Below are 15181 nucleotides of genomic sequence, written 5' to 3' on the forward strand. Positions count from 1 at the left end.
CCGTTCAACACTGGTGTGGAACCTCTCACATGTAAATTCAGTGGTGCTACAGAGAATATCGTTACGGTGTTCGGGGAGCTTAACCCTATCCTGGGCGCTCGTTCAGCCCAGTCTGCACAAGGACAGATACAGCTCACATGCTGTAGCGAGTCTGATTACCAGAGAAGTGTCGAGGAGTCCATGAGGCTCCACTCTGTGGCTGGCCAAAGGTACCCGAGAGTGAGCAGGGTTGATTTGGGCCACAGCTTGGGTAGCATGGAGAACCGCTTCGTACTCAATGTAAGAGAGGACTTGCATGCTATGGGTCGTGCCTACGGGCAGCTGGTGGCTCTGGTCGAACTGCTGCACATCAACCAACTGCTATTTCTGCATGGTTGAGACTGTAGTGATAGAGCGCAGGGTTTGTTCGTGTAACAAATGTGTGTCTTTATTATCGTTTGATATGACAAAAAAGTTCAAGATAAACACTGGTTGATTTGGGGCACAAAACAACTAAATGTTCTACTAATCTAAGCATCTAGGTTCATTCTTCTAGCTGGTACAGACAATATGGCGAACTGTGGAGGTTTACTTTCTTCCTATGCAGAAGAGGTAGAGCAGCTTCCGCTGAACAGCATTGAGGTGTATGTTGAGGTGAGAGACCATGTGGCGACAGTGAGCTCCTTTCTGCAGTATGAGAAGAACCATGAGGAGAGCCCCATAGAGGCCGTCTTTGTCTTCCCTCTTCTTGGCAATGCTGCCGTCTGTCATTTCAGTGCAAAGATGGGACAGTCAGAGGTTGTGGCCGAGGTGAAGGAGAAACAGGGGGCTCGGGAGGACTATGATGACGAACTTAGCTCAGGCCAGCAGGCCTTCCTATTGGAGGAGAGCGAGCAGAGCCCCGACGTGTTCTCTTTGAGCGTGGGCAGTCTGCCTCCAGGGGAGAGTGCCTGTATCAGGCTGCAGTACGTCACCGAGCTGGCTCTGGGGGCCGACGGTGGGCTGAGGTTCTGTCTGCCTGCAGTGCTTAACCCCCGCTACCAACCTGAAGGTAGATGGGGAGGTCATCAGCCCCCGGTGGTGACCTCCGTCCCAGCTTTTCTAGCGCCCTACAGTCTGTCCTTTTCTGCCCGAGTGATTTCTCCTCGACCCGTCACTAAAGTTGAGTCAAACTGTTCCCTGGAACCTCTTCAGTACCTCAACAGGGAGCAAACCAAGGCCACGGTCAGCCTGGCTGCAGGACATAAGTTTGACCGAGACGTGGAGCTGTTGATTTATTATCAAGACGCCCACCGGCCCACTGCTGTAGTGGAGGCGGGACGGGAGTCTGTCGAAGCTGGCTCTCTGATGGGCGACCCGGTGGTCATGCTGAGCTTGTACCCAGAGTTCCCTAAAGCTGTGATGTCGTCAGTGACTACATGCGGGGAGTTCCTCTTTCTAATGGATCGTTCTCTAAGCATGCATGGTCATACTCGCATCGGAAGTGCCAGGGATACTCTGCTGCTCATCCTTAAAAGTCTGCCCATGGGCTGCTACTTTAACATCTATGGTTTTGGGGGTCACTTTAATCACATCTTCCCCAAGAGCGTGGAGTATAAACAGGACACCATGGAGGAGGCTTTGAGGAAGGTGGAGAAGATGAAAGCTGATATGATGGGAGGAACACAAATCCTTCCGCCCCTCAGACATATATACGAGCAATCTTGCATTCCCGGTCACCCCAGACAACTCTTTGTCTTCACTCGCGGTGCGGTGCGGAACACCAAGGATGTCATCGAGCTAGTGAAGAAGAATGCCGGCTCTCACAGGTGCTTCACTTTTGGGATCGGGGAAGGGGCCAGCTCAGCTCTCATCAATGGGATGTCCAAGCAGGGAGGGGGTCATGCCCAGTTCATCACAGGAACCGAGAGGATGCAACCCAAAGTGATGCAGTCACTTGACTTTGCCCTGCAGCCGGCTGTGGTGGATATTTCCCTTGAGTGGAACCTGCCAGTGGGGGTGTATGTAACACCTCTGTCTCCACCCATCACAGCCCTTTTCCGGGGTCAGAGGTCACTGCTTTATGCCCAGCTCACTGGAGAGAGTTCAAGTGCCAGTGACGGCAGTGTGAAGGTGAGGTACAGGCTGGCTGACCAACTTTTTGGGTGCCAGCTCCACTTCAGTCTCAAACCAGCAAAGGGCGAGAGCGAACTGACAGCCCACAGGTTGGGGGCTCAGACCCTCATTCGTTCCCTGGAGCAGATAGGCGAGCGAGGGCAGGTGGATGAGGTCAAGAAGAAGGTGGTGGAACTCAGCATCGAATCAGGAGTGAGCAGTGCCTTCACCGCCTTCGTCCCTGTCAACAGAGGAAACTGTGAGATATTGCCAGGGGCATTTAAAAAAAAAAAACGAAACGAAGCTAGCAATCCCACTTTAAAAACGAATTAAAACTAAACTGTACTTGAAAACAAAGCCTCAAAACTAATAAAAATACAAGCCAATTGAAAAAATCCAAAACTATTATTACCTTGCTGGGGAGCAGCAAGCATCAAGAGCAACTCAATTGCGGTTTTGACGGAATGCATTATTATGAACAATGAACGAAATCAATCTTTGAAATAAATAAAACACCATTTCAACTCAGAAAGCTTTGTGTATCTTTATTGTCCTTTGATATAGTGTGCAAGATGACTTTAAGACAAACTAACTCATTTAGCATGAGTAGCCCAAGTAAGTTCTCATGACTTGGGTATTCATACCCAAGTGTTATGCAATGCTTATGTAACTGACCATTCAAGGGGCTGCTGTCTCTCTGGACCCGTATCCTCCCTGAGCGAGCAGCGGGGATAAAAGAAGTCTCATCCTGCAACACAGGCTTACCACAACCATTGTGTTTCCGGCACCATGTCGTGCTGGACAGCGTTTCGGCGGGTACAACCCTTTTTTAGACCCCTTTGTACTTCTGTGGCAGTGGGCAAGGACTTGTACTGTTTCCGGGCCCGATATGGAGGGGACCCCATTGTTGTGTATGTCTTAAACACACATACTTTGCAGTGGAAAGAGCTCCCAGGGACAACCAGAGGAGGAGGAGAAAGTCCCCCCATCCGATGGGACTTCACGGTTGTGTCGATAGACGATACTATATACCTCTGGGGAGGTCAAGAGGAGAATGATGAGCAAGAGAGTGCGTTTTGTGAGGTCCTTCATGCATATGATGTCGAAACCGAAAGATGGTTCAAACCTGAGGTTTCTGGGGCTGTTCCGGAGGGGAGGTACTACCACTCAGCCTGTGTTTTGGGGAAGGTCATGTATGTACATGGAGGATACATCCCAAATCGATCTGAGGCCACCAACGACATCCACACGTTGAACACTGACACAATGGTCTGGTCTTTAGTTAACACCGGAGGCACTCCAGTGCGTGCTACAGAATGTCACTCTGCCACCTTTATCGGGACAAAGATGTTTGTTTTTGCGGGAAGGTCAGACAATTACAGGGAGTACAATCCAAATCCCTTCCTTGCAATGGGGACGAATGACATGAGAGTTTTTGACACACAGACCAACTGCTGGAGCAGTTGGTGTTCTGCACAGCCTCTTCCAAAAGACCGCTGGAGTCATTCGGCCTTTGCCTACATTGGAGAGCTGTACATATTTGGTGGTGAGACCTTTAAAAGAGAATTCTGCGCCGATCGTTTTAGGAGAGAATTCCATGAAGATATGTGGAAATTCACTCCAAATACCTTCTCCTGGAAAAAGGTTTCTCCAAAGGGGATGGAGGGCCCATCTACTAATGGTGATTATGGGCTTCAGTCGATGAGCTCGCAGGTGGTGGGAGATCGTTTCTTTGCCGCAGATGAACCCGCGAGACCCGGTGCCTTGTTCGTCTTAGACTTAAATCCTAGTCTGTCTACTTTATGCAAGCTAGCAGTTATTCAACACGATCTAGAGCAGTCTGAACTCCCACATCAGATCAGGCGGGATTTGGCTGAAATGTATATAGACACTTAGACGGGAAGACAAGATCCCCCTAGACTGATATTGTCATATGAAGATGTGCCCTTAACAGATGGGATGCGTTATTGTGGACTATGAATGACATCGAGCTTTGAAACAAATAAAAAAAAACTTTTCAAGTAACACGGTTTTGTGTATCTTTATTGTGCTTTGATATAACAACAAGGTGAAGACCATTAGCAGAGCTGAAAATCATGTAATTTCCGTGCACCCTCTATTTACAAGTTCCCTTTTGGGTCTCCAGCTAAAAGGTTTGGGGGCCCCTGGTCTAATTTATGTGATTGACAGGAAAGATGATCTGAGCAGTAGAGTTTTGTCAGCAATCATTATGAAATGGACTGAAGAATGGATAGAGGAGGGGAATGGGAGGCGCATACATTGGCTCAGCCTATATATTCTACTGCTCAAAGCATGTAGGTTCATATTTCTAGCTGGTACAGACACTATGGCGAACTGTGGAGGTTTGCGTTCTTCCTGTAACGATCAGGTTCCTCTGAAAGGCATTGAGGTGGAGGTTGAGGTGAGGGATCATGTGGCGACAGTGAGCTCCGTTCTGCAGTATGAGAACCAGGAGGAGAGCCCCATAGAGGCCGTCTTTGTCTTCCCTCTTCCTGGCGATGCTGCCGTCTGTCATTTCAGTGCAAAGATTGGACAGTCAGAGGTTGTGGCCGTGGTGAAGGAGAAACAGAGGGCTCGGGATGAGTACAACCATGTACTGAGCTCAGGCCAGCAGGCCTTCCTATTGGAGGAGAGCGAGCAGAGCCCCGACGTGTTCTCTTTGAGCTTGGGCAGTCTGCCTCCAGGGGAGAGTGCCTGTATCAGGCTGCAGTACGTCACCGAGCTGGCTCTGGAGGCCGACGGTGGTCTCAGGTTCTGTCTGCCTGCAGTGCTTAACCCCCGCTACCAACCTCAAGGTAGATGGGAAGGTCATCGGCCTCCGGTGGTGACCTCTGTCCCAGCTTTTCTAGTGCCCTACAGTCTGTCCCTTTCTGCCCGACTGAGTTCTCCTCGACCCGTCACTAAAGTTGAGTCAAACTGTTCCCTGGAACCCCTTCGGTACCTCAACACGGAGCAAACCAATGCCACTGTCAGACTGGCTGCAGGACATAGGTTTGACAGAGACGTGGAGCTGTTGATTTATTATAAAGACGCCCACTGGCCCACTGCTGTAGTGGAGGCAGGGCGGGAGTCTGTCGAAGCTGGCTCTCTGATGGGCGACCCAGTGGTCATGCTGAGCTTGTACCCAGAGTTCCCCAAAGCTGTGATGTCGTCAGTGACTACATGCGGGGAGTTCCTCTTTCTAATGGATCGTTCTGGAAGCATGCGTGATCATACTCGAATCGAAAGTGCCAGGGATACTCTGCTGCTCATCCTTAAAAGTCTGCCCATGGGCTGCTACTTTAACATCTATGGTTTTGGGACTCACTTTAACCACATCTTCCCCAAGAGTGTGGAGTATAAACAGGACACCATGGAGGAGGCTTTGAAGAAGGTCGAGAAGATGAAAGCCGATATGGGAGGAACACAAATCCTTCCGCCCCTCAGACATATATACGAGCAATCTTGCATTCCCGGTCACCCCAGACAACTCTTTGTCTTCACTGACGGTGAGGTGAAGAACACCAAGGATGTCATCGAGCTAGTGAAGAAGAATGCCAGCTCTCACAGGTGCTTCACTTTTGGGATCGGGGAAGGGGCCAGCTCAGCTCTCATCAATGGGATGTCCAAGCAGGGAGGAGGTCATGCCCAGTTCATCACAGGAACCGAGAGGATGCAACCCAAAGTGATGCAGTCACTTGACTTTGCCCTGCAGCCTGTTGTGGTGGATATTTCCCTTGAGTGGAACCTGCCAGTGGGGGTGTCTGTAACACCTCTGTCTCCCCCCATCACATCCCTTTTCCGGGGTCAGAGGTCACTGCTTTATGCCCAGCTCACTGGAGAGAGTTCAAGTGCCAGTGACGGCAGTGTGAAGGTGAGGTACAGGCTGGCTGACCAACCTTTTGAGTGCCAGCTCCGCTTCAGTCTCAAACCAGCAAAGGGCGAGAGCGAACTGACAGTCCACAGGTTGGGGGCTCGGACCCTCATTCGTTCCCTGGAGCAGATAGGGGAGAGAGGGCAGGTGGATGAAGTCAAGAAGAAGGTGGTGGAACTCAGCATCGAATCAGGGGTGAGCAGTGCATTCACCGCCTTCATCGCTGTCAACAGAGGAAACTGGGAGATGGTGCAGGGACCACTGTTACGCAGAAACGTTCCGGTGCCGGGTAGGCATGCAGCTCCAAGGCGTGGCGGCTTTTCCTTTGGAGCAACTCAATCAGAGTTAAACGGACCATCGGGGACATTTACATTAGGGAGCAAGACCCCAGGCCAACCAGAGACCCCAGGCCAACCAGCAGGATCAACGTTATCTAGCCTTTTTTCTTTTTCCTTTGAATCAACACCATTTGGGGCCAAGCGCCATGGCCATCATGGCCATCATGGCCATCCAGCAGGATCATCGTTATTTTGCCTCAGAACACCAGAGTCTCCATTCGGGGGTGGCGGACAAACAGGGGGATCTCTATTCGGCGGACAACCAGGAGCAGCTCAGAACATGGAGTTAGACATGGGGATGGAGATCGACAGACCATCAGGGAACATGACCATCGGATCCAGTGAAGAAGGAAGAGGAGGATTCGAGAAGGCTCACAGTTATCCGTCGCCCAGAGTTAAATTGCTGTGGCTGATAGGACTTCAGAGAGCCTGTGGCTCTTGGATTGAAACACCAACACTGGAAGATGTGCTGGATAAGAGCGAGTACCAAATTGAAAACTCAAGGCCTGCACAGGTGGACGACGAAGTGTGGACCACTGTTTTGGCTTTGATCTGGCTCTATGGTACCAAGTTTGAAGCCCAGGAGGAGTGGCAGCCTTTGGCTACGAAGGCGATAGCCTGGCTCCATGCTCAAAATGGCTCAAAGCCGCTGGAGTGCTTTGCGGCTGGACTTGACTTCCTCGAACTCAGGCGGCTGAAAGATGCCAAAGGGCTTTGCCAGCTAGCTAGACGCCTGTGTGTTTAGTGCTGCACAAGAAGAAGGCCCTATGATATGCGTGGTCCTGGATAAAAATTAAAAAAAAAATCCCAAGTTTATTATTTTCAAATAGTTTATTAGGTCAACTTTGGTGCTTTTAGAAAGGGGAGAATTGATTGTTTTTGGAATGCATCATTTACAAATCAAGCTTTGAAATAAATAATACATTTCTTTTCAAATAACACAGTTTTGTGTATCTTTATTGTGCTTTGATATAACAACAAGGTGAAGACCATTAGCAGAGCTGAAAATCATGTAATTTCCGTGCACCCTCTATTTACAAATTCAGGGGTGGGGCTGCTATTAGGGCCAGCCCACACATGCCATTAGAAATATAAAGAGCTGAAGTCTCACAGTGGAGGAGGACAAAGCAGTGGTGTTGTCGAAGGAAAAAGAGCATAGGGAGTTTGCAATGGAGAAGGGAAAGGCAGTGCTGTTTTTGAAGGAAGGGGGGTGTAAGGCTTTCGACATGCAAGAAGAGCTTAACAATACTGCCTTTGAACCAGGGAGCATAAGCACAGAGCTGGAAGAAAAGGAATGTATTGTTTTGTCCAGCTTGCAGCAGAAAATCCACACCAGAGAGAAACCCTATGGATGTATTCAGTGTGGAAAAGGGTTTCGTTCGCGGTCAGGCCTTAGGTCACACGTCAATCTCCACACCGGAGGGAAGAGCTACAGGTGTATGCAGTGTGGGAAATATCTTTCTTCTTCGTCAAACCTTAGGACACACGAGAAAATCCACACCGGACGGAAGAGCTACGGGTGTATGCAGTGTGGGAAAAATCTTTCTTCTTTGTCAAACCTTAGGACACACGAGAAAATCCACACAGAAGAGCAACCCCATGGGTGTATGCACTGTAAGAAAAGGTTTAGTACGGCGTCAGGCGCTAAGAGACACGAGCGAGTCCACAGCGGAGAGAAACCATATGGGTGTCTATTTTGTGGACGACACTTTAGTCGACCGGAAAGCCTTGAAAAACACCAGAGAGTTCACACTCGCGAGAAAATCTATGGTTGTATGCGGTGCGGACAAGGCTTTGGTTACCTGAGAACCTTAAGAGCACACCAGAAAACGAACCCCTATCTGTGTGAAGTCTGTGGGCGGAAATTTGTTAATTGTTCTAACCTTTATTTACACCAGAATATTTACACTGGAAAGCAGTGTTCTTCACCATCAGGCCTTAAAAAACACCCGAGGATCCACACTGGACAGAAAGTCTATGAGTGTGACGCCTGTCCATTCATGTCTTCTTCACTATCAGGCTTTAAACGACATCAGATGGTCCACACTGGAGAGAAGCCCTTTGAGTGTGTGCAGTGTGGACAACACTTTAGGCAACGGGGAACCCTTGAAAAACACAAGAGAATCCACACTCGCGAGAAACCCTATAGTTGTGTACAGTGTGGACAACGTTTTGCTCACCAGGGAAGCTTAAGAAAGCACCAGAGAATGCACACTGGAGAGAAACCCTTTGAGTGTGACTTGTGTCTATGGAAGTGTTCTTCATCAGCAAGCCTTAGCCGACATCGGAGGACCCACACGGGAGAGAAACCGTTTGGGTGTGACTTGTGTGGATGGAGATGTGCTCAACGTGACAGCCTTAAAAGGCACCAGAAAATCCACACTGGTTCTCCTGAACATGCGGACAGAGACAAGCAAAACAGAATGTTGAATGTCAATTAAAACGGTTATTGTGAAATGAAAGTCTGAACTCCCAGATCAGATCAGGCTGGCTGACATGTATATAGACACTTAGAGGGGTAAAACAAGATCCCCCTAGACTGATATTGTCATATGAAGATGTGCCATTAAGAGATGGAATGCATTATTGTGGACTATGAATGAAATCGAGCTTTGAAATAAATACACTGCTTTTTGAAGTAACAGAGTTTTGTGTGTCTTTATTGTGCTTCGATATAACAACAAGGTCATGTCGATTGGTATGCGTGTGCTTGGCCCGCCCCGCGGTGTGGGGAAAAAAGTGCTCGGTTTGGGGCACCCTGTATGTTGTTCGGGCGCCAGGGGGCGCGTGTATTTACCGTGTCCTATCGCGGGAGGGCGCCGGAGGGCTTGAAGGTATTACGACTTGTTGTGTTCCAGGAGAGGAACCCGGATGGACAGAGAATCTCAAAGGGATCAGTGGGGCTGAGGGTGGGGGGGGGGGGGGGGGTGTTTTAAAATCGGGTGTCCATGACATGGACTGGTCAATGGGCCTCTACCATGTCGATTGGTATGCGTGTGCTTGGCCCGCCCCGCGGTGTGGGGAAAAAAGTGCTCGGTTTGGGGCACCCTGTATGTTGTTCGGGCGCCAGGGGGCGCGTGTATTTACCGTGTCCTATCGCGGGAGGGCGCCGGAGGGCTTGAAGGTATTACGACTTGTTGTGTTCCAGGAGAGGAACCCGGATGGACAGAGAATCTCAAAGGGATCAGTGGGGCTGAGGGTGGGGGGGGGGGGGGGGGTGTTTTAAAATCGGGTGTCCATGACATGGACTGGTCAATGGGCCTCTACCCATGTCGATTGGTATGCGTGTGCTTGGCCCGCCCCGCGGTGTGGGGAAAAAAGTGCTCGGTTTGGGGCACCCTGTATGTTCCTGACGCCTCTGCACACTAGTGCAGGGGTCTTCAACGTTTTTCAGGCCAAAGACCCCTTATTTGAGAGAGATGAAGTAGGGACCCCCATTTCATAGATTCCATATAGTGTCATCGTTTGACAGTGCAATCATCAGTGTATTTTGGATTCATGTCCATCTGGGTTTTCAGAGATTTAACCACTTGAACCGTTAATACTTTCACTCTGTACTAAGTCTGCTCTTTTCCTCTCAACACCAAAATCTTCAAAAAAATAGCCGATCTACAAGCTTGTATATATATATATATGTGTGTGTGTAAGTTAACATGATGGTATTCATACCCAAGTGTTATGCAAATGCTTATGGAACTGACCAATCAAGGAGCTGCTGTGTGTTTGGGCCCTCCTCCCTGAGCTAGCAGAGGGGATAAAAGAAAATAATATATATATTGTTTTTCCAGCAACCATGTTGTGCTGGAAAGTGGTTAGGCTAACAAGGTACGATCACGTCTTTCCTCGTCACTTTTCCCATTCTGTGGCAGTGGGTCACAAGTTGTACTGCTTTGGACCACCTCATGTGTCTGTCTTCAACACCCAGTCTCTGAAGTGGAGCGAGCTCCAAGTGACAACCGAAAGTCACACCCAAGCTCCCCCCGCTCGAAGTGGGTTCACTGTTGTGCTGATTGCAGATACTGTTTATCTCTGGGGTGGTTGGGACTTTGACACCGATGACTGGTATGACGTTCTTCATGCATTTGATGTCAACACCCACAGATGGTCGAATCCGGAGGTTTCGGGCACCCCTCCCGGGGGGAGGAAAAACCACTCAGCCTGTGTCTTGGGCAAGGTCATGTATATTTTTGGAGGACAAACTGAAATACGGCAGCACGATACTGAGACATACATGTTAAACACGGACACGATGGTCTGGTCTTTAATTAACACCCGAGGCACACCTCTAGCAGACAGAAGCGGATTTGCTAGAGATTTTCACTCTGCCACCATCATCGGGACAAAGATGTTTGTATTTGGAGGACACTATGGGTGGGGAAGCAATGACTTGAGAGCTTTGGACACAATCACCAACTGCTGGACCCAATGCCCTGCACTGCCTCTTGCAGATGGCCGCTGGAGTCACACAGCCTTTGCCTACAATGGAGAGCTGTACATATTTGGTGGCAAGAAACGCTATGATGAAGATCATTTCGATCTGTGGAAATTCAATCCAAAGATCTCCTCCTGGAATCATGTTGAGCCAAAGGGGATGGAGGGTTCTTATAATGATCTTTATGGGATGTGCTCGTCCTTGGTGGGAGATTGTGCCTTCTCCACATATGCATGCATGGAACCCTGTGTTCCCCCTAGGTGCATCATCTTAGAGTTAAATCCTAGTCTGGAGACTCTATGCAAGATAGCAGTTATTAAATATGGTCTTGAGCGCATAGAAGTACCACTTCACATCAGGAAGAGTTTGGCAGATATATATAGAGACGTGTCTGATACGTCTGATATTGTCATTTGAAGATTTCTTAAGAGAAAACTATTCATTAACTACTGAGACCTTTGTCATCTAATCTGTTCACTTGCTTTTCGATGTGCACATCTTTTTTTGTGTTTTTTTTTGTGTTCAATCTGTGTTTTAAGATATTTTAGTATTTCAGCATGAACGATGATGCATTTTGCATGATGACTCATATGGTGCAAACATATGTGTCAGAAATAACTAGTCATTCATAATTATTTATGTCATTCACATGTAGCCTATTAAACCCTATATTCTCAGTAAAAATGGACCCACAGTTTTATTTTTGCACTGAGCACCTTGAGCACTATGGGCTAAAAATAAAATAAATTATATTTAAGTCTCAGTCTAAGGAGTATTCCTTAAGTATATATGTAATGTGTCCTTCAATTCTTTAAACACCAAATCTTTACCAAAAATAGACGATCTACAAAGCTAAGCTCTTGTTGCATTGCGACATGTGTGCTTGTAGATTGATTGAATGATTATGATAAGGGGAGACAAAATAAAAATGAAACTAATTACATCCAATTTTTTATTCATTACATCAAACACTGATTAAAGCATATTGTGTGTCTTCCGGGTAAAAAACAAAACAACATATTCTTTGTCTTGGTGACTGGTGTCTTGCACGCGCGCGAAGCAACTTGCATGGCAAAACCCTGGGTCCTTTATTTCTTGTTTACCCTGATCCACAAGGTCCAGTTATCGACAACGATACGTCTTGGTAAAATCGTTAGGGGTTGTACACGGTCCGCATTACAAATGAATGGATACAGTTCCTCCATGAAAGGGTATCCATTCGGATAAGTGAAAGAGTGGAAGCATCTATCAGTGTCAGGATCACGAAAGTTCAATGTGTTTTTGGGCAAGTTCAGGACCACTCTGATTTTATGGAGTTTCTGAGTTACTGAAATCTTATGATAGTGCGGTCCTCCTTGTCCTCCTCCTGCTACCGCCAAGTATTTGCCACGCTTGAATCTTAAGCACCAAAATTTTCCGCCGCCTTCTCCTTTCCTTCTGTACGACCCGTGTATTACACCGACATCCCAGTTTGCATTATTTCCAACTTCAACATCCCAGCTGTGAAACCCTGAGTTAAAGCCCTCTGAACCCAGTGCAAAGTATAGTCTGTCAAACCTTTCGGGGTTGTCAGGAAGATGAAGCCTATGACCACGATTTGCGCGTTCCATAACGGTCAGATCTCTAGACAGTTTGTACTTTCGATGAACGGTATTGGGATCGAGAATTACCGGAGTATATGTGACAAAGTCCTTCATTTTCATCCATACTCGGTAGGTCAGGTTGCCCAGGTGCGTGGCCTCATCTATTAATGCTGGGACTTTTAGTGTGGTCTCCAGTTCCACTGTGGTCTTGTAGTTCTGCAGAGATGAGACGTGTTCAGCTCTCAGCTCCTCCTCTAAGGCTCTGATTGTGTTTGAAATCGTGGACATGTCTCTGTTCAGACTATTCATCTTCTCATTAATCACATGATTTTTCTGCTCCTCTTCTTCCTTTAGTGCAGTGATTTTGAACTCCTCTTCCTCTCGTAGAAAAAGGCGAATCTTCTTAAACTGTTCCTTAATGCTCATCTCTGTGTTCTGGGTCTGGACCTTAATGCGGTCTGCTGTTTGCGTACACTTTTTTTTAGCTTTATCAAAGAACTTCAGTTTCCCCTGTAAGGTCACGAGCAATTCCTCAGCTGCCTCTGTAGGGTCCATCTTTTGACGTTTCTCCTCTTGGAAAATCTCACAGATTTTCTTCAAAGCCAGGTTACATGGAGGATCTGCACAGGGGATCGTCTTACAAACTGCACATTCTTTTGGGGATTTGTGTTCCCACCATTCTTCCAGACAGGCTCTGCAAAAACTGTGGCTACAGGAAAGAACTACAGGATTTTTAAATGTTTCATGACAAATGGGACAGGAAAAATCTTCATCTGAAAAACACAACTGCCTCTTAGATGCCATTTCCAGTTTACTTAGGATCTCTGTCTTGAAGTTTGCCTGCAGCTCGCTAAGTGTATGCAGCCTTGTGTAGCTGTTGGGACTGGGGTCCATCCACTGAGTTTGAGACCAGTTGTATGTTGGGAAAAGTTATTTATATTTAAAGCTCAGCCAATAGGAAGGCAGATCATTCCTGTTGGCCGTGTATGAACAGCCAACAGAGAGGTCAGATCTCATGACTCAGCACTCACATTGGAACTCCAGCAAACAAATAAATGGTTCACCTCAAGACAAACAAATGGTTCACCTCAAGACACACAGGACACCACCGCACACACAGGTGCACCCATGCAGACACACACACGGCCAACTATATATATATATATATATATATATATATATATATATACACACACACATTATTACTGTAATAATAATAGTAATAATCGGGGTTAAGTTCAAAGTATTGACCTCTAAAACAATTATTGAATACCTGCAGATACAAACAATACAAATATCAATTAGTATGAGTAGCCCAAGTAAGTCAACATGATGGTATTCATACCCAAGTGTTATGCAAATGCTTATGGAACTGACCAATCAAGGAGCTGCTGTGTGTTTTGGGCCCTCCTCCCCGAGCTAGCAGAGGGGATAAAAGAAGTCTTGTCCTACAAAAAAAAAAAAAAAAAAAAAAGTTTTTCCAGCAACCATGTTGTGCTTGAAAGTGGTTAGGCTAACAAAGTACGATGATGTCTTTCCTCAAGACTTTTTCTATTCTGTGGCCGTGGGTCACAAGTTGTACTGCTTTGGACCACCTCGGGTGTCTGTCTTCAACACCCAGTCTCTGAAGTGGAAAGAGCTCCAAGTGACAACCGAAAGTCACACTGAAGCTCCCCCCATTCGAGGCGGGTTCACTGTTGTGTTGATTGCAGATACTGTTTATCTCTGGGGTGGTAGAGGCTGGGACAATGATGACTGTTATGACGTTCTTCATGCATTTGATGTCAACACCCACAGATGGTCCAATCCAGAGGTTTGGGGCAATCCTCCCGAGGGGAGGAAAGACCACTCGGCCTGTGTCTTGGGCAAGGTCATGTATATTTATGGAGGAGACACCGACCAAGCATGGCAGCCCAGCTCTGAGACGTACATGTTGAACACGGACACGATGGTCTGGTCTTTAATTAACACCAGAGGCACAATAACTGCTAGAAGTTGTCACTCTGCCACCATCATCGGGACAAAGATGTTTGTATATGGGGGACAACGTGGGTGGGGGACAAATGACACGAGCGTCTTTGACACACACACCAACTGCTGGACAGAGTCTTCTGCACTGCCTCTTCCAGGTGGCCGCTGGTGTCACACAGCATTTGCCTACAATGGAGAGCTGTACATATTTGGTGGCTACAAAGATTTTGATACGGGTCATGTCGATCTGTGGAAATTCAATCCAAAGACCTCCTCCTGGAATCATGTTGAGCCAAAGGGTATGGAGGGCATATCTGATAGTGGTCTTTTGGGTAAGTGCTCGCCCTTGGTGGGAGATTGTGCCTTCTCCACATATAAATGCAGAGAACCCGGTGCCCCCCCTAGGTGCATCATCTTACAGTTAAATCCTAGTCTGGAGACTCTATGCAAGATAGTAGTTATTAAATATGGCCTTGAGCACTCAGAACTACCAAGTCACATCAGGGAGGATTTGGCAGATATATGTAGAGGCGTGTCTGATACGTCTGACATTGTCATTTGAAGATTTCTTAAGAGATGGATCATTCTAACTTAAAATGAGGGTGGGGCCATGGGATTCTTAAGTGAGGTGGACCACAGTTAGGCTACAGAGTGATATAAATAGCCGAAGTCACACAGTGGGAGAGGATCATAAGGACATTACCATGGAGGACAACCAGAGAGTGCTGTTAAGTGAGAAAGAGGACAGATATCCCAGAGGTAAGTTGCTTTTTCCAATATCAGGTCAAAATTTGATAATTGATCATCCAATATCATATCTGAGCACTAATTCACATTTTTCTCCTAGATGCGGGTTCTAAGAGTGGATTGGAGAATGTCCTGCCCCCCATGAAATGCAACCGCTGTCGTA

General features: G+C 47.4%; 2 protein-coding genes across 2 annotated transcripts; both read left to right on the top strand.

Annotated features, from left to right (window-relative positions):
• Window positions 1-549: 549 nt before the first annotated feature.
• On the top strand, window positions 550-3752 carry LOC308280620 (von Willebrand factor A domain-containing protein 5A-like; the record flags this gene model as incomplete). The annotated part of the gene is made up of 2 exons (XM_080754952.1): window positions 550-2332; window positions 3718-3752. 2 exons carry the CDS (start codon window positions 550-552, stop codon window positions 3750-3752), a joined length of 1818 nt encoding a protein of 605 aa, XP_080611078.1.
• A 668-nt stretch (window positions 3753-4420) lies between these two features.
• On the top strand, window positions 4421-7030 carry LOC308280621 (von Willebrand factor A domain-containing protein 5A-like; the record flags this gene model as incomplete). Its single annotated transcript, XM_080754953.1, has 2 exons — window positions 4421-6236; window positions 6552-7030. 2 exons carry the CDS (start codon window positions 4421-4423, stop codon window positions 7028-7030), a joined length of 2295 nt encoding a protein of 764 aa, XP_080611079.1.
• Window positions 7031-15181: the final 8151 nt, after the last annotated feature.

This window comes from Nannobrachium achirus, assembly GCF_963921795.1.
Source record: "Nannobrachium achirus genome assembly, contig: SCAFFOLD_157, whole genome shotgun sequence".
In the NCBI taxonomy this organism is placed as follows: Eukaryota; Metazoa; Chordata; class Actinopteri; order Myctophiformes; family Myctophidae; genus Nannobrachium; species Nannobrachium achirus.